The sequence below is a fragment of the Lacerta agilis genome, chromosome 4 (genome assembly GCF_009819535.1).
Source record: "Lacerta agilis isolate rLacAgi1 chromosome 4, rLacAgi1.pri, whole genome shotgun sequence".
Lineage (NCBI taxonomy): Eukaryota > Metazoa > Chordata > Lepidosauria > Squamata > Lacertidae > Lacerta > Lacerta agilis.
In genome coordinates, this window is record NC_046315.1 from 70981308 (window position 1) to 71004901 (window position 23594).

General features: G+C 44.0%; 2 protein-coding genes across 3 annotated transcripts in view; one reads left to right on the forward strand and one right to left on the reverse strand.

The window, feature by feature from the left end:
* GABRA5 (gamma-aminobutyric acid type A receptor subunit alpha5) overlaps positions 1 to 5334 on the reverse strand; it is a 63481-nt gene extending 58147 nt beyond the window's left edge. Inside the window, exons 1-2 of one of the 2 annotated variants that reach the window (XM_033147530.1) lie at positions 5194 to 5334; positions 3004 to 3159 (exon numbers count right to left, since the gene is read on the reverse strand). In XM_033147530.1, the coding sequence (XP_033003421.1) occupies positions 3004 to 3089 (86 nt within the window). In that variant the 5' untranslated portion in view covers positions 3090 to 3159; positions 5194 to 5334. Of the gene's footprint in view, positions 1 to 3003; positions 3160 to 4632; positions 4702 to 5193 lie in introns of those variants that run through there. The other variant, XM_033147531.1, reaches the window with a different exon arrangement.
* GABRB3 (gamma-aminobutyric acid type A receptor subunit beta3) overlaps positions 1 to 23594 on the forward strand; it is a 184791-nt gene that overhangs the window by 49904 nt on the left and 111293 nt on the right.

Below are 23594 nucleotides of genomic sequence, written 5' to 3' on the forward strand. Positions count from 1 at the left end.
ACTCATCCCAACCCCTCCCAACTGTGGTATACCCTACTATGAGTTTCTACTGTGTTCTGGGCAATTGGCTTGTTTTGTCTGCTTTTGTTTTTCTGTTTCTTTTGTTACTTCATCAAACAAAAATCTGGGGAGGATGAATCAAAGACAAGGAAAACTTTTTGTTGTTCTCGTTCTAGTCAAGGTCCTGAGGTCCAAGTATTTGCAACATCTGGCTTGGTTGTTATCTAAAACATGAAACTTGACTAACCTATATTACATTGTTTTTGTAAAATAAAATTTCTACAAAGCTCTGAGGAAAGGACAAGGGTGCATTAAAAAAAGCAACACCCCCCCCCAAAAAAAAAATCTCAGCACATTTCTGGTTAAACTTGATGTTCCACTAAAATCTACCCGGGTTGCATTGTTAATTGCAAGAACACAAGAGTTTTCTCCTTTCCCTACAATAATCAAGTAAGAATATAGCAACTCTGCATTTAACCTCAATGCTTGCCTGTATAGCACATTACTAAAACAATGGGTTCACCAAAAGTATTGATTTTTACCCACCCCCCGCAATTTCTCAAATGCAACCTTCAAATTCATTCAGTAGTAATTGTTCAGCATTTATATAGCACTTTTGAGTGGTTTTTCTTTCTTTGTGATCTTTGCAACCATTTTATAGGGTGGGCCAGTATACTGTATTTCAATATTTCAAACAGAGAAGTGGCAGGGCGGGGTCAAAATAGATGTGTATTCAGTATGTAGCAGGCAGCTGTGTACCTTGCTTTTCCTTAAGTAATCATCGAGGGAGAGGAGTCTGATTCCAGCTATAAAGACAGCTTTCATGCTCCCACCAAGAACTGAACAGAGATCAGGTCTCTCCACTGCCTAAGAACACACACACACACACACCATTGCTGTGTACACCTGGTTTGGCCCTGAGTCTGGCAGACAGTAGCTTGCCTAAGGCCACCCTAGCGAATTCATATTTCCAGAAGTACACAGGAAAGAATTAAGCAAATAGATAGCAAGCCATTGCCCCAACAGTATTCCCACTTCCTTCAGCTAACCAGGAGCTTGCAACCTATGGGCACGCTTCATTTCTGTTGATTTACAGCGACGCTGACTTTTGTGATCCCAGAGAGCTGAATGCTGGAACACAAGCCTGGCTCTTCTTCTGGAGAAGAGGGCAAGACCCCGGCTGCTCAGCTCATAAATCAGGTCGGCTGCTTGGCTATATGAATCAAACAATCCTGAAGCTTGGGTTTCTCTCTTTTTTTACCCTGAACAGGGCCAGCCCTCAGCATTGGGCAGAGGAAAGTGCCCACTGCAGGCAGCAATTGCTGGGGGGGGGGGAAGTAGCAGCAGTTCCCCCCACCACCTACACAAATAATTAATCTTCATTCTCTCTTTCCCCTGCCAACCCCACCAAAAATAATAAAAGCATGAAGAGGATAAGGCTACACTAGTAATCCTCTATGGATAAAGACAACATAATTGTGGGGGAGGGGTGGAATTGTTCACAAACATAGGATATATTGCAACTTGTGAAAAAATTCTTATCTCTGCCCCCAGAGGAGGCAGACTTCTGTACCTGTGGGAAGGGGAGGCAGCAGAGTTGCACTAGCTGTTTTCTGCATTTACTGATCTGAAATAAAACATTCCTTTTAAGCTAATTCTGCATATGTCCAGGAGCAGTGCTATTTTTCTAGAAAAAGAGGTGCCAGAGCTCACCATTAAACTTGTTCTCTTATAATGGCAATGGCACCCATCTGAGAGGTTCTGGAATTGAGTTGTGGCTGGGGGGGGGGGGAAGCCCTGTCCAGGAGTACTGTGGACCTTGACTTGGAAGAGTGCCATTTGCTGCTGCTCAGGAAAAACAAAAATGTCTGGGGCTGCCCTTGATAGTTGTTTAACCTCCTTCTCCCAAGCATCTTACTCTTTCCATCAGCCACCAACCCCTTTCTCCAAGGGGAAGTGGAGAAGGTGCCCTCTGGCAGAGGTCAGGAAACTAGGGATCCATGGGTCTTGCAGACAAGCCCCATAACCCAACGGGAAATGATGCACTGAGAGTGTCATTTGCCAGTGATGAGGGGACTTGCTCTCTGATTCACCACCTTTTGTAGAGAGGGAAGGGAACAGAGGAGGGAGAAGGGCCCAGGGCATTTGAGTTTGGCCCTGCATGTAGGAGGACTAGACCCAAGTCCAGAAGGGGTGATCTATTCAAGTAGAGGAAGGGCTGACATTTTCGACATTGTCTACTTGCACTATCCCTGTTCCTAATGTGATCACTGTAGCACTGTAGCAGTAAACTCAGGCCATGAAACATGCTCAAAAGAGTTAAAATGATGTGCTTGGGCCAATCAATAGCTTGGGGAACTGAAGGTTGCTTTGCCCATTTCCATAAGGGACAGAGAGCAGGTGTGTAAGTGACGCCCCCTTCAAGCCAATGCATGAAGGAAGGACTTATGCATCTGCCCTGCTGCCTTTCGGTGTGATGCACAAGTTTTGAATACACATGGAGCATGTGCATTTCACTAATGCTTTAATTCCCCTTTCTGGAGGGTACAAGCAGTAACAGGGAAAGCTAATGAGCAAGTTACTCATGCAGTTATTTTGCTTGCTTTATCGTGTTTTAAGGCACACAGTGAACTGACTGGCTCACATCCCTGTCCCTTACAACTACATACATTGAAGAAGAAATAACGCCGATGGCGACAGTAAAACACTCTGCTTGTTGTGTGTCTGTATTTTACATGAGCTCAGAAATATCCTTATATATTAGGTCCATATTGTTGCTATTTTACAGACGGGGGAATTGAGGCTGGCAAAACCACAATACTGATCACTCCAAATCCAGCACTCTGTCATTGTAGCACATCCATTTCTTGGTATCAAGTATGCTTTAGGATGCTTTCTCTTAACTCCTCAGAAATAATGGTTTCCATTCATTTAAATCATCATCATCATCATCATGTAAAATTTTATTATTTTTTAAGAACACACACACATATGGTGACTTACCCAAAATGACTGGCTAAACTCATAGAAATGCTGAGCAGAAAGCAGTTTTTGATCATGATAAAACCAGAGAACATCCCATTGTCCATTCCCAGTGAAATTATTAATAGAAGCAGCTGATTTTGCAGGGGTGTACCTTTCGCCACCTTTGTTCTGAAACTGCAGAGGACAAGAGAGGCAGAAATGCACATAAGTGTTAACTTAAAGACAGCAACTAGGTCAGATATCAAGCAATACACTGCACATCATTTGTCTAACCCATTGGGGAGATATCCGAAACATTCCTCAAAGACCCCAAATTCGTTGAGAAGTGGAATTTACATAAGGTTGTGTGAGCATCTCTCTCTACATGAAGGATGTCCAAGTGTATTCCGTTATCCTGAGCTGCTTGGATAATGAGGACCCCAGCGTATTGGTGATCTTTTGAGGTTGCAACCAGTTCCTATAATTGCCTTTCCATAGATGTATTGATATAGTGATAGATCTGATCCATGAGTCGCAAATCAGGCAAGGAAGTACTTGCCCTGCTCACAGTGGAACATCCATTGCAAAACAAATGTGTAAAAACTACAAAATAGGCACTTAACCTTTCCTCTTTTTAATTATTATGATGTGTGTGTGTGTGTGTGTGTGTGCATGTCTACACACAGACACACTTCCCTCAGATGCCCTTTGTCTCACCTGGCTATTTTCTTAACCGCAAGAAGCTAGCTAATACATCCTGGAAGTCAGAGTACACACATAAAGAACGGTATATAGAAAGCAAAGGCCTCATTTGCTTAGAAGCCCCTTAACGACACACTAAGGAGTTGGGGAAATGGGGAGGGGGGCTGGCATGGCAACAAAATACCTGCTTGCAGGATTGACTGGTATTCCTTTATTTGCCTGCCTGCATACCTGCCTGTCCCTCCGTCCCCCCAAATACTAAAAAATTCTCCTTATGACTGTATGCGAGGGCAGCATCTCTCCCTCCTCTTCCTGATCTGTCTGATCAGGATGCAGAGGTGACAAAACAAAGCAGCCTTTCAACTCTGGGCTCCTTTCCTCCCCCCCCCCCCCCCCCCCCCCCCGCACCTGAGACTAAAATAACCCTGCACTCCATCGAGCCATGCAATGGAAGCAGCGAAGGGAGGTTCTCCTCCGTTTTTCAAAGTGCTGTGGCGATCACCGAGCCTTAAGCAGAATTCAGGTGACCAGCGAAAGACACCAGGAGTGGGGAGATACGACCTGGCCCTAAGTGCAGATGATTTTTAATTATTATTATTATTATTATTAATCCTCCTGGTGGAAAAGAAGGTGGGTTCCTTGCCTCCTCCTTCGAAATGGTCCAGATCTGGACCAGCGGATGTCTCTCCCGCTTCACCTCCCTCACTTGGCCAGAGAAAGAGGGCACTGCAGTCCTTTACCTCTCAGCGAAGCCTCTCTGCCACTGATCTCTTGCCCGGGGATTCACACGCAGACCCGCGCAAACAGCCTCACCCCACTTTCCCACCACCACCACCACCATCACGGCCACCACCATCCCCACCCCAGATCCTACTACTCTCTGGATCCCTCTCTGCCTAGATCTCCCTGCCAAGTGTGCATGCACACCCCCACTCCATCTTCTGACCCAAGGAAATGGCTGTGTACCCGTGGCCGGATCCACGCAGGACGGGGTGGCTTGCAGCCCTTGTTGCTGCTCCCGCTGCCGCTGCTGCTGCTGCTGCTGCTGCTACTGCCTCTGCCTCTGCCGCCGCTGCTGCAATGAAGCCGATCGAGCGCCCGGTTCTCCTCTCGCGCCTCGCCGCGCTCTCCAACTCCCGCAAACTCCGGCGAAAGAGCACAAGTGCGGCTCTCCCTCCGGCTCCATCGCTCTGGCCAGCCGGGACAGAGGCGGGGGAAACCCTCCCCGTCCCGACCCCCCACCTTCAACCGACGTCCACTGAGCGGTCCAAGCGGACGGATGGAGCGCAGCTGCGCCAGAGCAGCCGGGCCAGCGAGCAAAGTTTGCCTCCCTTCCCGACCTGCTGGCGGGCTTGAGGAAGTGGGGGGTCGCCCTGTGCGTTGTCTCCCCCGAGGAGGTCCACCCTCCCTCGCTCCCTTCCCTCGGTTCTCCTCGCCCACCATCCCTGCTCTCCTGCGGATCTCGCCTGCTCCATGGAGCTGCGCTCACCCAACCGCGAGTTCGCCGTGCAGCCAAGAAAAGCTTACCAACGCTGGCCCACCGCGTGGATTTCGCCTCCCTTGCCGATCTGCTTTTGAGCTGGGGTTGCCGCGGTGATCCAGGCTTCTCTCTTAACAGAGCATCTTCCACCTCGGCGCCAAAAAAGCGTGGTGGTGTGGGGGGGGGGGGAGTCTAGCGGGGAGTCAAATGTAAAGATCCAAGTAATAACCCCCGTTTCCAAGACTGCTTGGCCGGCTGGGGGTTGCCTCTTTGCTCCCCCTCGATCTCCCCTGGTCCTCTCCCGTCACCCCTAGTCTTCCCCTCGTAAAATCCACATGGCTTCTCGCTCGGCTTGTAGTCGAACGGCTGCCAAGCAGACGCGCGCCAGCAGAGGCCGCTGCACCCATGGCAGAAATAGCCCAAATTAATCACCGACTCCCTTTCTTTACACAGGAGAACTCGAGACTGCTAAGGCAAGCGCTTCCTAAATTGTGCTGTTTCGAAGGAAGGGGATTCCGAAGGCAAGGGATGGCTTCTTGCGTGCTGAACTGGGGCTTTTCGGCTTGGGGAAACTTGAGTGCAGCGTAGAGAGGGAGAGATCTTTAATTTTGTCTATGCGCGTACACACACACACACACACACACACACACAGAGGAGGGGGGCATTTTCAAATGATTTGCAGCCCTTATTTGTTCTAAAAAGATTTTGCTTAAGACTGACGACATATTTCTTTTATTTTGTAGTGGTAGATATGTGTTGCCACTGCTAGGATGGCAACCCTGCTCAATTTACTTCTGAGTAAACATGATTAGGATGAGGCTCCAAATGCACATGCAGCTTCACCATAGTTAATCAAGGTTTCTTGGCAATGGGGCCTATATAATACATATGTTTACATGTGAACATAAACATTGTATACATGCGAGCAATACAACCTTGAGATGCAAACACAAGGCATAAAGGTGATTTAAACAGATACCGGTTTAGATACCGGTTTAGAGTGGGCCCACTGAAATCAATGAGTTTTGTGTTAGTCGTGGCTAACGTAAGAGCCATTTATTTCAATGAGCCTACTCTAAGCATGATTAAGTTGGGAGCCAACCTAATATTTACTAATAGCAAAAGGATGGTGTTTTCAGAAACCCTGTAAGAGGGGAGAATGTCCTTCGCTTCAGTGGATTGAGCTGTAGGTCAGACAGTTGATTCTCACCACCTCACCCCACCTAATAATAATAATAATAATAATAATAATAATAATAATTTATTTGTACCCTGTCCATCTGGCTGGGTTCCCCCAGCCACTCTGGGCAGCTTCCAACAAAGATTAAAAATACATTAACGTTGCTGCTACCATCAAGTTGCCTTGGGTGAGTTCCTGTGTTTTACACACCATTCTTCTTACAGCTTCTTTATGCAATTCCTCCCCTGCAAGCATTTTACAGAAGCAGATATCTGGACACCACCATGAGGAAGGGACATGATGAAGGGTGAGAGAAGGAGAAAATGGCACACAATGCAGGAAGGAATTTCACCAAGGGAACTCGAACTTTGTATGTCCAATAACACAGTTAGAAAACACATCAGTGGCAGATGCTTCATTACAAGGGGTCTTAATCCTAAAGATGTAAGCCCAACCACACTTAACCAAGTCTCATTGAACCTAGTGAGCATGAGTAAATATTGATAGGCTTAGGGTATAAATTACAGCTGCAATTTCTGAAAAAGAAATCAGAATTATCTCTCACAAACGTCTGGATTTGTGCACATCTGTTGTTGTTTAGTCATTTAGTCGTGTCTGACTCTTCATGACCCCATGGACCAGAGCACGCCGGTGCACATCTAGATCTAAGCAAATTTGCACTTGTTTTTTTCCTTAGGTTGCAATGTTTACACTGTTTATTCCAACTGTGAGAAGGAGCAGAGAGATATGGCAGAGACTGAGCTCTGTTCCCTGAATGCATGCACACAAGTAAACACACACACACACACACACACACACACACAAAGTGCATTTCTGAGATTCCACCTTACATTATGTTCATGTTTCCCAGTTTGGAATATTATTATTATTATTATTATTATTATTATTATTATTATTATGCAGTTAATTGAGCCAGATGGTTACTTTTAACAAGAAGGCAGTTGAGATTCTCAGAATGCAAAAGTCTGTGCCCGGTATTGAGCATCACATTTTGCAGTTCAGCTGCATGATACACAAAGCAATATCTTTGTCGAGGTTGCCCTTGCCCTCCTCTGGGCTTCATCCTTGCAGCTGTATGGCCTGGTTTCAGCACAGTGGAGAGAAATGCCTGGCCCTGTTGCTGAGGCTCTTGGACTTTGTAAAACAAACAACAGCAGCAGCAGCAAGAGGAGTTCCTCTGTACATGTACAGAGCATATTCCCTTGCTTCAACCACAACCTGCCTTCAACCATCACACATGTGGAATTAGAATACAAGCTAGCTTTGTTTTGCATTTCCCGGTGTCCCCACAGTCCTGGTCTCTGTTTCTTCTCTCAGCAGTCCTAACACAACACCTTCTAGCTGCTTCTCCTCCCCATCACTGCTGCTTTTGGCTCTTGTCAATTCTTCCATCCCTTGTTGCTTCCTCCCTTCTGGTTCTCTGCTGGTACCTGGTTCCTTCGCTGCATCCCCAGACCTGACCTACAGTATGCAGAGGTCCTTCAAATGGGCTTCTGCAGGGAAATAAATGGACAAATCAGCAACAAGAATTTGTTTTAAGTCTGTACATTATCCACAAAGGCCCGAACGATAGAAGCAAATACTAGTATCCCTAAAGTAGTGGATACAGTCTAACTCATCTGATTTAATATGCATTTCAAAAAATGCCATAACTATTAAACACCTTGTTTACAGACAGATGAAATAAATTTATTCCAACCAAAAAAAGGGGGGGGGGCTTCTGCAGATGAAGCTCCTGCCACAGCGAATGCTGGATGCTCCCCAGATTTGGCTACCTTGTTGGCATCTCTGGGGCTTCTTCACATGTCATGAAGGCAGCATGAGTGCTGCCTTCAACTCTTTCCATGTTGTGCTCTCTCTCTCTCTCCAGATATGTAAGCTATGAACTGGCCTCATTGTGTAGAAGGCCTCTATGCTAGTGGCCAGGACCATAGCTCCATGTCACAGCATCTGCTTTGCATGCAGAAGGTCCCAGGTTCAATCCCTGGCATCTCCAGGTTAGACTTAGACTGTTTCCTGCTTGAGACTCCGGAGAGCTGCTGCACTGGCAGACAGTACTGAGTGAAATGCCCTAATGGTGTATTTCGGTATGAGGCAGCCTCCATTGTTCCTAGTGCTAGAAGAAGGCAGGAAAAGCTCACCCATGCTGGGGAAGTGTTGTAGCTCAGTGGTTGAGTAGTTGCTTAAAGAATAATAATAATCAGGGCTTTTGTTTAGCCGGAACTCAGTTCCAGTGCCCATCTCTCAGGTCGGCACCATTGCCATTCTAAGAGATCAAGGGAGGCATTCATGGTGAGTTCTGGCACCTCTTTTTCTAGGAAAATAGCACTGATGATGATGATGATGATGATGATCTATCCCACCTTCCTTCTAAGGAGTTCAAGGTGGCATATATGGTTCTCCCTTCCCATTTTAACTCAGAACAAACCTGTGAGGTAGGTTGGGCAGAGAGATGGTTACTGGCCCAATGTCACCCAGTGAGCTTCATGGCTGAGTGGGGACTTGAACCCTAGTCTTCCAGATCCAACACTCTAACCACTACACCACTGTGACTCTACTGGTAGAAGGTCTTGACTTCAATTACTGGCCTCCTCTCCTAGTGATAGGAAATTGCCCTGCCGGAAACTCTGAAGAGCCACAGCCAATCCGAGCGGGTCAATAATGAGCTTGATGAACCAATGGTCTGACTCGATATTAGGTTGCTTCTTGGGAAGACCTTCCACATGAAGAGCTGTTAATGGAACATAAGAAGTGAGATAGTAAAGGCCTTTCAGAAATCTTGTTTTTGTGGAGGGAGCTGCTTGTTCGACAAAAGTCTCCATGCACTGGGAATCATGCCCTATGTCAAAAGTAGCCTCTTGTCCGATGGTGTACATTTCAAACTCTTAGCAACCTCACAGCGCCAGGAGAAAACGTGTCTTCCTGAAATCCTGGAAACCCCAGCTTAGGTTGACAGTGTGGGTGGCATGCAAAGCTTTCCGATAGTCTCATTTTTATATTTATTATGCTTTTGTGTTTTTATATTGTGTTTTTATGTTGTGAACTACCCTGAGACCTGCTGGTATAGGACGGTATACAAATTTAATTAATTAATTAATTGATGATGATGATGATCATGCAAGCCTCATAGGGGTGTTAATGTTTCACTCCCAAGAGCTTTTACTAAGGAGCAAGCCCCACTGAGCACAGGGGGAATTACCTTTAAGTAAACATGCATAGGATTATGCTGTATTGTGAAGGATGCCTGGAAGCAAAAGAGAGAGAGAGAGAGATCTCCTATTTGGCAGCCTTATGCGCAGTTACTTGAAAGCAAGTTCTGTTGAACTCAATGGGACATCTGCAGAAACATGTAGCGTTGCATTGCAGGAGTGTGGAAGAGGAATTTCTGCAGATGATTTCTTTGTCAGCTCCTACATGACAAATTCCACCTCCTAAAAGAAAACCCCAAATCTATACAATTGTTTAAAAGTACAGGAGGCCTCCACTGCACATTTGCCAATAATGGCTCTATAATCTATGTATATGAAAATGGAAACGACAATAATATGAATTATTACTACTAGCAGGAGTATTAAATGCACCCTGTAATTTGTTACTCTTTAAAGTGTCACAGGCCTAACATGGCTAGCCCTCTGGAAATTGTTACTTTTCCCACTATGGCCTCTTCTTCATAATGATAAGACAGCCAAGGTCATCTCTCTCTGACAGCCTGTCCGTTCGCTCCAAGGAGAGTTGACTGATGAATATTATCCTTTCTGCACTAGCCACAGGATTCAGGCCATGGCAATTTTCTCTTGGGAGTAAATGGGCTTTGCTTTGGTGCCTTCTGCAGCTCACAGATTCAGAAGGAAAACCAATGAATTTTGCCAGGTTAATGCATGTCTACCTATAACCTGCTAAATTCTCTATTGAGCTCCTTTTTAAAAAAAATACAATTAAGCTCTGCATAGTCTTCTATATGGATGAGGATATTATGCAACAGCCCATATAAGAAAGCGAACCACTTTTTAAACAGCAAGTTTGTGTTACAGATACAGACGACATTGGCAGGGAAGATATTATGAAGCACCTCACTAATATACACAGTTCACATTCTTAATATAAATGGAAACTATGCAAACTGGAACTAGAAAGAGGGAAAGAGGCAGATTAATATACTGACATTTCAGATGCCAAACTGTAAAGACAACTGTAAGACACCTCACCCGGAGAATAGGACAATGAAGAAATAATGCATTTATAAAGAAAGTGATGCGTTAAAGGTAACGTCAGGAACTTTATAGGATCCAGGAACTAGGTCATGTATAACTGTGAATGAAAAACCACAAAGCAAGCACAGTTTGTGGCCCAATTCCATAGCATTCAAGTAAAGCTCACATAGGTAGGATGATAGCTATAGTTAAAATGATGAGTAACAGTCAGTTTAAAAATCCCAGCTATCCTTCCTTCTCCGTTCTCTTGATGTGGCCCAAGGTGATATGGCAGTTTCACTTGCACATGGATGCAGGCAAGTGATAGCTGCAATTTCATAGAATCGTAGAATTGTGGAGTTGGAAGGGGAAACAGGGGTCATCTAGTCTAAACCCCTGCAATACAGGAATCTTTCACCCAGCGTGGGGCTCGAACCTGCAGCCCTGAGATTAAGAGTCTCATGCTCTAATGACTGAGCTATCCAGCTAATCATTGTAGTCTAGCCCAGAGTTGGGCAGGCTTGAACCCCTTAATATCCATTGATTAAGCTCATCTAACTGAGCTGGATTCTAGCCGATATGTGAATGTACCATGCCTGTATCAGATTTTAGACTATGCAAGCATAGGCTATGCGTGCATGTTTTAGAATAATAAAACTGTAGAGTTGGAAGGGATTGGGAGGGTCATTTTGTCCAACCTCCTGCAATGCAGGAATCTTTTGCCCAACATGGGGCTCAAACCCACAACCCTGAAATTAAGAATTTCATGCTCTACCAACTGAACTATAATCTTGACAGGGTTATGGTTTCGGCATCCATACTTTTATTGGGCAAGCTATGTCGATAAGGTGGCAGATATCTGGAGTTACTGGGAACAACTCTTCAGGCATGGCACAGGAAGAGAAGGAAGGCATCACCTTACATCCAATCCTCTTTGGGAAACATTTGTTTTATGTTCTACAGCACCTGCCCAAAACAAACTGAGATAAGAATCTAGTTCTGGGCTTTGAAAATTCTTTCCTTTCAGAGATTTAAATCGGAGCATTTATTTTACCCTAGATTTTTTAATGTAGGTTAACTAAGCATAGAGATGAGATAGAAAAAAAAAGGAAAAGAAAAACCCTCATCATTAAATAAAAATTGCAAATAAGGACGCTGGCCTAGAATTTTTGTTTTTCAACTGTAACGGAGGGCCATTGTATAGTTCCCTGCTCCACTTTCAACTTTGATCTAATCTCACATTCACTTCTTTGAATGTGTCAGATCTTCCCCTCAGAGCGGCGTGGCTTAGAGATGAATATTCATTCAACAAAATCAAGAGAGAAGTCCTAATGAGAAAGGTTCTGGAAATTGGATAGCAGTCTAACGGCAAGGCGGCTGTCGATTTTTATTCTTTTTTTTCTTTTTGGTAAACTTCTCAAAAGAAAATGGAAAAGTGCATCCCGCTGCAAAAGGGAACATTTGATAAATATCAATTTAATTTTAGGAGATTGTGCTTGCCACGAGAAATACCAGCTTACAGGCACACGTTGCTAAACCCCATCTGTTCAGTCAGCATTTTCCTCCTGTTCTTTAAGAGGAAGCATGATGCATAAATAGATGCAGTTGGCCACTGGGCCATTAGAGGGTACCATTGTTCCATAGAAACATGTGCTAAGCAGTTCTGATCAGCAGGCCTGAGGCTTGCTACCAGTAAAGCCATTTGAACTGATGGTGGAGCGCTTGCTCCGCCTGTAGCGATGGCAGACTTTCTATGCAGAGGCTGGCAATTTGTGCCTTTGCATGCATCTCTCTCTCTCTCTCTCTCTCTCTCTCTCTCTCTCTCTCTCTCTCTCTCTCTTTGTGACAATAAACCAGCAAAAGACAAAAAGCAATTTATCAATGACAAAAACATGACATACATTTCATTGGATATCATCCAATTATTGTTCCCAACACTGGAGATGAAATAAATATTCTGGTGTGTGTCTTTATCTGGGCATTTATGGCTTGTTATTTATTGCTCAGGAGTATATATGCACACACCCACACGCTTGTGCATGCACGCACGTGCACACACACACACCAAACAAACAACAAAACACAAACATACATTTATGGCTTAAATCAGAAACACTCCTGCATTCAACACATGAATTGAAACGAGAGGTTACCACACCTTAATGGCTTTGGCCATGGCTTTTTTTCAACAGGAACTCATTGGAACTCAGGCCCGGCACCTCTCAGGGGGGCACCATTGCCATTCTAAGAGAACAAGGGAGGCGTTCAGTTGTGAGTTCCGGCACCTCTTTTTCTAGAAAAACAGCACGGATTAATAGCACCTTAAATCCTCATCAAGAATTTTATAACCTGGAATTGGTTGTTGGCACCTGTCTGTCTCGAGAGACAATGGAGTGCCGCTTGGGGGGCGAAGTTAAACCCTTTACCAGCTACAATTCCCAGGATTTTTGGAAAGTGGGAATGTGCTTTAAACACATAGTGCGTGTTGTTGTTGTTCAGTCGTTCAGTCGTGTCCGACTCTTCGTGACCCCATGGACCAGAGCACGCCAGGCATGCCTATCCTTCACTGCCTCCCACAGTTTGGCCAAACTCATGTTAGTAGCTTCGAGAACACTGTCCAACCATCTCATCCTCTGTCGTCCCCTTCTCCTTGTGCCCTCCATCTTTCCCAACATCAGGGTCTTTTCCAGGGAGTCTTCTCTTCTCATGAGGTGGCCAAAGTACTGGAGCCTCAACTTCAGGATCTGTCCTTCTAGTGAGCACTCAACATAGTGAGCACTCAACATAGTGCGTACGCAGCCTAATAACACGTTAACTCAAAGGCTGGTCCGCCACCATCTGTCCCTAACCTGGTGCAACTCTGCCAAGTTGCTGGAAACCATAGAAAAGCTCTTATGCTTGAATCCTGCTTGCTGGTTTCCCACAGACATCTGGTCAGCCACTGTGAGAACAGAATGCTAGATTGGATGGGTCATTGGCCTGATCCAGAAGGCCCTTCCCATGGTATGATGTTCTCTACCTGAAGAAGAGCTAGTAGTGAGCTGAATAGACCCCACCGCTTGGGAATGGAGACAAACCGGTGTCTGGCTGGAGCCAATTAATCTTTAAGCAACCAGGTTCAGTACCTAACATGTCAAAAGCTCCAAACTGGAGATGCTGACATCTTCTGATTGCTTCACTTGTGCTCTTTTCTAATTAAGACACAAATAATGACACATTTTCTGCCTTGCAAGGCAGGCACACCATTCTAGGTTGGTACTCTACTCTTATCTGTCTGCTCAACCCACGTAATTTCGAAGATCAAGCAGCTTCCCCAAGCCAAATCGTTAAGGGAGATTAGATTTTGCTTTCAAAGGAAATAGCAGAAGAACTCAGTGGTTGCATCCAGAAATTCTGTTGCCTAAATTTGTCAGCTAGAGGGGATGTTTCTGACTCCCCTTTCTCCCTGCTAAATCCAGGCTGTCAGTTTTCATGAAGGTATTGGGGGGGGGGGCCTAGGAATGGCGGGGAGCAAGAATCACACCTCCAAATCCTAGTCCACCTCAGCAACCACTTGCTCGTGGGAAAAATGTGTTCCTTGCACTTTGGGAGGTGCATGGCTGCCAACTTAACTAGGGGGAAAAACCTGGCCTCCTCATGTATCTTTAAATGCTAGCTTGATCTGCAGAAATCAGTAGGGGAACCTTTCATAAAATAGACAGAAGCTAACAGAGGGAGCTGCTTTTATAGCTTCAGGAGCAATGCTAGTAATGATGGGGGGGGGAGCTATACAATATACAGAAAACCAGATCAGAATAATGATCACGATGGATGGGGGAGAAGTGCAGCTGAGTTCACATTTAAATATGGAGCTCACTTTATTTGCATTTTCCAGCACAAAAATGCATCCATCCTTCAAAGTTTGCACCTCTACAAATTTCGCAATGCAGTTCCTCAGCCATGTAAAAAACGCATATACAGTGGTACCTCTGGTTACGTACTTAATTCGTTCCGGAGGTCCGTTCTTAACCTGAAACTGCTCTTAACCTGAAGCACCACTTCAGCTAATGGGGCCTCCTGCTGCCGCTGCACCGCCAGAGCACGATTTCTGTTCTTATCCTGAAGCAAAGCTCTTAACCTGAAGCGTTATTTCTGGGTTAGCGGAGTCTGTAACCCGAAGCATATGTAACCTGAAGCATATGTAACCCGAGGTACCACTGTACTTAAGTAACAGTTGCATAAAAATGCATATATTTGTGTAAATAACACACAAAACTGTATTGGATTAGGGGAAATTGCTTTGCAAAAATGTGCATATTAGGGTAAATTCATCCTAAAGTGCTGATGAATTTTCTGAATGACTTGTTTTAATGCAAAATGATGTGGACTGAATTTAAGATTGGATAAATCTGAAACTGAGAAAAATGAAAATTGGCAATTGGAATACCAGAGATGTTTCCTTAAAGTGGGGGTGGGGTCCTGCTATATCAAAAATGTATTCAGCATGTGGAAATTTGGGCATTTTCTTTTGCAAAAGGTTGCTTCATTACAAGAAATAATTGTTGCTATTGAATTTTACCTATCACAAAATTTGTGTTGGATTTGGAGAGTCCTGCTTCACCCAAACCATGGATTTTGAGGGAAGCAAACAGACTTCTTGATAACATTAGCCGACTTTTCATCGCATTTCTGTTTCTGCACATTTGTAATAGCAAAGTCCACTAAACATACTTTTTGATTCCTGGAGCCTTCAGTTTGATAAGTTCTGTTGCCTCAATGTTTCGACAGCCAGGAGGCCTCCATTAATCTTGGTTGTGTTGTTTTTGATGCTATACTTTTGTTTATTGCATTGCTCTGTGCAGCTCGCTAAAACATCACACAGGCTACAATGTAAGGGTTTCTTATTTTCTGCTGCTGATCAGCGCTGCAAGCTAATAATGATTGGTGACCAAAATTATTTGTACAGATGAGATGTTCGGCATAAGTTTTAGTGCTGACCTGCAATCCTGTCTTTGACTTCAACTGGGAAAAATAAGCCTTCAGAAAATTGCAGAGATGTTTATTCTAAAGTCTCTGAGACAGAGCTTCCCTTCTGCATGTATTGGCACGTGTTATGTGTTAAGATGAAATAAAGGCACTCTGCAATTCCAAATTCCACCAAGGCTTTGCAAATCAGACTGCTACAATTAATGTGGTTTTAAGGGGGAAAGAGTTTTCAGACAGATCAATCTATAATTACTTGTATTGAAACTGGCTATCTTCCCACTCACCAGCCCTCCAGAAAAGAAAAGAAAAAACTTTACTAGCTAGGTTGTAGCTTAAGGCAGTGTGACATTTTGGACTAGTTATTTCTTCGGCAGAAGTAACTGCTGTGGACTAAATATCAACAGAATGGATATGTGTGTGTGTTAATCCATACACAAACACACACACAAAAAAATGATTAATAATGGAACATTGCTCTAATACGTCTGTAGATGAAGGAAATCAGACTCTGCTAGCCTAACCAGCATCATATGTGGTCTACTTTTATTTTTAATAAAGTGGTTTCAGATTTTAAATCCTGTGAAAGCCTCAAACCCTGCTCAGTTGTTCTACTCGTCACCAGAGGACCAGCTCATTCTTGAAGTCAGGATTGGGAAGCTAAAGTAGAGTATCCCATCTCTAGCAGGTGTCCTACTTTTTCATGCTTGGCAACTGGGAGGTCAACAGGTGGTCACGGTGAGCCAGATTTTGACTGTCCGATCTTGCCAGATATGTAAAATGCACACTCTTCAAATATAGGCTGAAATATGAGCACAGGCATGCTTGTTCTGCATGATAATGCTATTGTTAACAATACAAAATGCATTTGATATGTGGATGCAAAAATTTTACTGGAGGTAGTACTGATGGACGATACACTGTTAAGACTCTTCTAAAGTATTTATATACCTGGGGTCTGCAATCAAAGACTTCCCTACTTATTTTTTAATCAAGACATGAAAGGCATCCCTTCCTTATTTTCAACCCACTGCATCTCATCTCTGTGGATCTTGGTTCTCCCTTAAGACCACAACAACATCTTTAAATCTTGCATGCAATTTCCCCAGATATCCTGGACCCTTAGCCCATTCACTTCTTCTGTATGTTTCTCACAATCAAGTCCTTCTGTCTGTAAGCCCCATGTGAGATATTGCCTCCAATCTAACTTCCCGCCTCTCTCAGAGCACCTGTGTCAATTCCATGTTCCATTTCCCCACCATCAAATGGAACATGCAACATTCCGTGACATCACAGCAGCCCAGCCAATAGCTTTGGATGGGGTAAGCTTGTAGGCGATTGGCAGGCAGGCTGCTTTAACTTACTTAACTATTAATAAAATGTATTGTCTTTAAATTGGCCGGTAATAAACAGGGATGGACTGTTGCCAAGGTCAAAGGATTCTGCACTGCTACTTATTCTTGTGTGATATAAGGAGGCCTTTAGGCCCTTGCTCTTTTCTACAGAACAATGTCTCTGTAATTTCAGCCTTGCCACAAATCCTCAGATTGTCCAGAATGGCACTTCTGAGCATGTGTATGTGTCATATTTTATCTGTCTCAAACTGAGGAAAAACCCCCCTGCTATTTTTGTTTGTGTTGGCAACGCCATCATTCCCTGTCCTCATTTCGCACTCCCGTTTGTACCCAGGGCAGCTGACTTGTATACTCTCATCACCACAAGGCAGCCTTATCAGGGTGCACAGAAATGCTTATCTTCCTCACCCCATTCCCCATAACTTCTTTTTGGAACACATTGGCTTTAACATTAATGCTTGCTTCAAAGCTGCACTTCATTTGGAAGCTATATTATTAATAGATCAGTTTAGCTGTCAAAGAGACATAAGCAACCTGAGGCACTCAGAACAACAAAAGTGGAGAAGACCACAGCACTGCCCTGATGCTCCAATCAGACGTTATCAGTAATAGATGGGCATATTGTTGCATTCTAGAGTTATTTTGCCTCCTTAGGAATAATTTTATTTCAGGGAGCTCACACCACCAAGTTTGAAATCCTTGCAATATTCTCATCCTAAATTTTCTTGCAAATTCAAAATGACAGAAATAATAATAATAATAATAATAATAATAATAATAATAATAATTATTATTATTATTTGACTGTTGTTGTTGTTGTTGTCATAGATTATTTTAACAGCAATGGCTCCCCCCCCCCAAAAAAAAACAAAAAAAAAATTCTGGGAGTGGTAGTTTGTTAAGGGTGTTGAGATCCGTAAGGAGACTACTATTCCTGTCATAGAGCTGCAATTCCCAGAGAGATGTGTGGAAAAGCAGAAGTGAGATTTTGCTTAACTGAACATCTAATTCAGAACGTAAAATTGGATTTTCACAAGGCCCAGTCACAGAACAAGGAGAAAGCCTCTCAGACCAGAGAGAATTAATTGGTGCACAATACAATCAAGTTATGGGTCAAGCAAAAATGTGGATGAGCCCCTAGTCTGAAGTCACACAGCCTGTTGGTGAAAAGCAATAGATAAAATTTTACTCATCAACTTCACTGCATTGGGGTTACTGAGTTAAAGTTAACCTTTTGTTATTCTTACACCACATTGTAAGTCTGATGTGGATGAGTGCTTCTTTGGAGGAAAACAGAACTGGCGGCCTTTTTTCTCATTCAAAACGGCATGGGTAAGAATGCTTATAAGAAAGTGACATTTCCAAGGCCACCAGCAGGCTGAGAACCAAAAGAGTGATAACGAACAGTGGCTGCATCGTTGCTGCTGTTTCTGTTTAATTTTACATGACTTTAACAGGATTTAAAAGTCAGATAGGAGGTGCCTTCTACTGGCCTGTAGCTTCTGATCTATCACCATTGTGTTGGCTTCCTTTCTTTCACGTGCTCCTCCATTCCAGGAAATCATGTTGTGATCATGGCAGCAGTGGTTTTATGGACAGGAGAGTTAGAGCTGTAAAAGAAGGCTGTTGCTGCGTTTGTGTTAGGGAGTCAGGTACTGCTGTGATGAGTGACCTTATAAAATTCTATACAAGTGAAAATATCAACTCTCATATTGCTGAGGGCACCTTCATGAGTGAAGCACTTTGTCCTTTGCTTTAACACACACCAGTCCACCCTTTCCCTGCTTCCGTCCTGTTTCTCAACGTACAAAAAGGTCACAGGCTCACTGAAGAGAAAGAAAGGGCATTTATATAAAAACATAAGAGGAGGCCTGCTGAATCAGACCAAAGGCATATCTGGTCCAGTGTTCGGTTCGCATACTGGTCAACCTGATGTCTCTGAGAAGCTCCAAGTAGGACATGAAGGCAATAGTGTTGTCATGCTTGTGGCCTCCAGCAAGTGCCATTCATAAGAAGACTGCTTCTAATGAAGTGAAAGAGAGCCATTATGATCATCAGCCATTGAGAGACTTGTCCTCCATGAATTTGTCTCATTCCACTTTGAAGATGCCTGCTTCATAGTGGCCCAAGCAGGAGACGCTGCATATTATCTCTCCCCAATGTGGTGGTGAAAAATGGGCAGGGGGGATTCACAGGTACAGAGCATTAATAAAACTTCATCAGTCAAACCTTTTACCTGTATTTAGATTTTTGTTTTTATCATATCCATAGCCTACTCGTCAACCCCAAAATTCCAAGGGCAGAAATACATAAAATTAAAACTAAAGTCAAACGATAATATCAAACCAGGCCAACATAAATTCCATACAAATGAAATGGCAACAGTGATTTAAAAATTCAAAACAAAACATTTTTATAGCCATGTTTAGAGTGCTAGGGTAGCATTATGGATGTGAGTCACTGTCCTTGGTGCTGAAATAGTACAGCAAAAGGCATGGCAACATCGCCCTTCTGAATGCACCCTGGTCAACTGAATCCAGCAGCCCATTGTGCACACAGGAGTTCTGGTATGCACATGAATCTCATGCATGCAAGGCTTTCCCCATTCATTTCAATGGAGGGAAAGAGTTTCCTCTGAATTTCGTAAGGAGATGTTTTCTATGTGTCCCAAGGCAAAGCCAGTAGCTGCATGGTTCCCTGAAGGTTCATATCAGGCTCTTTTGGTTTTGAGTTGGGATTCCATGTGTAGTTTGTTGGTTTGTTTGATTGCATTTATATGCAATCCTTTACTCTAAGGAGCTCAAGGCGGCATACATTAAATCCCCTCTTCCCCATCTTATTTCCACAGCAAGCCTTTGAGGTAGGTTAGGCTGAGAGAGTGTCCCAAGATCACCCAGTGAACTTCATGGCTGAGTGGGGATTTGAACCCTGGTCTCATAGGTCCCTGTGTGACACTCTAACCATCCAGCCTGCCCTCTTCCGAGAGGGTTACAAAGTCCATCTGGAGTGCCTCCAAAATGTCAGACTACTGGAACATGTGGTTTGTCCATATACTGTAAAGTGGATTAAAGCATTCTGCCATTGCCGCACAGCAAATAAAGGGGGGGGGGAGCACTTGAAACAGACTTTTTGCAGATTGTAAAGTGATGGAGAAATGTATTGGAAAGTGTGCAATGCATGAAAGACTTATGGGAAGACTTGTATACACCCCATGAACAAATCGGGATGGATGCCTGATGGATGCCCATTGCCCATTGTCATATAACCTGTAAACAAAGCAAAATGAATGCTCAGTGAAGACTGGATATAGTCTAAAGGTTTATGAAAGCAAATCAGAATGAATGCTGGAAAAGTATCTCATATGGAGGAGTGTTGGAGTGACTCCACTAAATGGTGAAAGCACACAAAAGGAGAGGGAGGCAAAACCTACCTAATTTTGGTTTCCCCTCTACTACTTTTGCTGATCAATATACTGATGTTACCGGCTGTGAAAACTCTCACATATTCAGGATGTCTCTTCCTGATTCTTGAGCTCCTTTGAGAGGGATTAAAATAATAATAACTAATATTTAATAATAAATATCACTGGTCTTAAACCCCATTTGAAAATTTCCCAGAAGCCTCTGTTTAGAGGAAACAAAATGGAGGATGACATAAATCTTTGGTTCAATCAGGAAGAGCAGGCAGCACAATTTGCATGCAGCTTCAAGCCCATTAGACACCTTGAGAATCCCTTGTGGTGTGGATAGGATCCTTCCTGGGGCCGATTTTTGCTTACCTATAGCATCAGACTCTCTGTTCATCATTCAGCATCTTTCATCCATCCTTCTGAAGCAGAAAGGGTATGTGCATCAGTGCAGTGAATGGAAGACAATGTTTGCCCAGGAAACAGGAAATAACATCCAGAAAAGAAGATTTTATTTATGAGCCTACTTCTCGGCAGTAGCCCAGCTGAACACATCACAACTATGAATGAGTTCACCTCACGCCATGGGCTACAAAGCACCACGAGCTCATTTCACAGCTAGAGAAAGTGAGTCATAGTCTGAAGCTTCGATGAGAAGGTTGAAGGAAGTGAACCAAACCTTCCTAAGTGCTGAGTTGATGATATGTTAGCCAACAGACAATGTCTCTTTGGGGACTTCTACACGATAGGATGAAAGAAAAAAAAGTAGGTTATGCCATAGCTGAGGTCAGCATTATTACAAAAAGGCCTTGTGCATGCCAGTCTTCTTAGCAGAAGATGGAAATTGCATCAGGCTTCTGGGAGTGGGGTGGAATGGCTGCAGCATCAGAATGTCACGCTTTTCTCTAGAAAGAGACAAAAAGCTGCTAGCAAGTCTAGCATACTCCAACCACAGGTTTTCTCTCAACATTGGGAGAACAGTAACAGCAGCAGACCGGATGTGACTTAGTGGAGTACTATGGTTGCTGAATCTGAGTTTTCTTCCAGCAGAATTATGAATGCAAGAGGTGGTGATGGATGTAGAACTGTGCTGGACTTAATTGTCACGGTCCGGTCTACGGGTGAATGAAGTCCCAGCAGAGGACGTCAGGACCAGGGGCAAGATGGTGAGGTGGGAGCAGGAATGCGAGTCCAGAAACCAGGGGTCTGAGGGTCAGGAAGCAGAAAGTCATGAAGTCAAAGGTTGAGAAGCAAGGAGTCCAGAAGCCGAGGTCCAGGGATCAGGAAGCGGGAATCAGGAGGGCAGATGCAGCAAGGCAGGAAGCGTGTTGCTGTGACAAAGAGCCAAAGGGGACTGCTGACCTTATATCCCTTCCTGGCTCTTGCCACCAGGTGCAGTGAGTTACCAAGTGGCCTCACCGGTGCAGCCGCGCCTTGCCTCTCCAGAACAAACTTAGGAAGGCCCCAGTACTGTGAAGCCCTGCTGGTCACGGGGCCTGGCTCCTGCACGCACTCCTGACATTAATACTGAAATATGACCTACTTTCCACTTACCTTTGAATCTGAGTTTCTAGTATACTGGCTAGGGTCCCAAATGGATTTCCCCACAGTGGTAATTTAGTGAAGTCTCAAATTAATTTAGAAGTCCCAAATTAAAAGTTTTCACATGGAAAGGTACATTCCTAGTTTGCACTTGTTCTAACACAACTGGTACAGGGAACCTGTGGCATTCTACATGTTGCCGGGCTGAAACTCACATCTTCCCTGACCACTGGCCATGCTGAGTCCAACAACATTGGAGCACCAAATCCCCAATCCATGCCCAAAATATTGTGGTTTCCCAAGCCATATAGTGAACATGAGCACTGCCACCAGAGTTACACATGAACATGTTGCAATATTATTTTTTGAAGTAGAAAAATGCATCTCCCTTCTTTCGATATTGGCAAACCAACTCTGCTCTAGGTAGAAAATCTTTTTGCCCTGTTTTCCACCTTTGAATGTAAAGCAGATTCTCATTTTGTTCATTTCTCCGAAGGACTCGGGTACTATTTGAAATGCATCTCTGTGCAGCTAATAAGTTGTTTTGGGTCTAGGGGAAGTAAATTGAACATCTTTTTTTGGTTTTGCCAAAAAGTTATATCTAAAAGCAACATAATGGTATGCCTTTGGAGGAGGAGGAGGAGGAGGAGGAGGAGGAGGAGGAGAAGGAGAAGGAGAAGGAGAAGGAGAAGGAGAAGGAGGAGGAGGAGGAGGAGGAGGAGGAGGAGGAGGAGGAGGAGGAGGGTTGGCCTAACATGCCCCCAATTAAAATAGTACACTGTCAGATTTTCAGAGTCTCAAGGGCTCTGACTAAGTAATCTATCTTAATAACACTTTTCACTTTTAGCTGGGATGCTTCATGACTGTCAACATATTAACATATTAAACATATTAAATCACTATCACTTACAAAAAAATCCAGCTCCATAGGTAATGTGGATGCCATTGCTAATCACTATTGCATGTTTTGCAAATTTCCAAGTTTAAAGGCAATCTCCTTGCTCTCCTTGCAGTAATAGCTTTTTTTTAAATTTTTGTCTTCTGTTGAAAAATGCAATATGGTTTGGTTGCTCAAGTCATCTAAATGTTAACGATGTTACTGTTCCACAACCACCTCTTCAACCAGACTTCCCCAACCAGGTATCCTTCAGATGAGGGAAAGTCCTCTGAGCCTCTTGTGGCAGGGAGTTCCACAAGCTGGAAGCTGCAACTGAAAGGCCCTGTCCACATTTTTTTAAAAACAAACAAACAAACATTTTCTTATTTATAGACTGCATAAATACTTTAAAAATTCCTTTTATGGGTCAGGGAAAGTCCAGGCAAAAAGATAAGTCTTTATGAAACTTCTGAAGCAACTGATGGTTGCCACTTCGCATATTGGAGAGGGAAGGGGAGTTCCACAGAACAGGGATGACAGCAGAAAATGCCTGTTCAGTTCCTTTGCTCTGTTACTATACATTTTCAGGCTGGACTAGGAGATAACTGCTTCTGCAGCAGGAGGGGATTTTAGGACAAACTTTACTGTGAAGCAGTGGTGGCCAAACTCGGTTCTTCAGCTGTTTTGGGGCTACAATTCCCATCATTGCTGACCACTGGTCCTGTTAGCTAGGGATGATGGGAGCTGTAGTTCAAAAACAGCTGGAGGGCCAGGTTTGGCTACCACTGCTGTAAAGGTAAGGTAAAGGTAAAGGACCCCTGGATGGTTAAGTCCAGCCAAAGGCGACTATGGGGTTGCAGCGCTCATCTTGCTTTCAGGCTGAGGGAGCCGGCATTTGTCCACAGACAGCTTTCT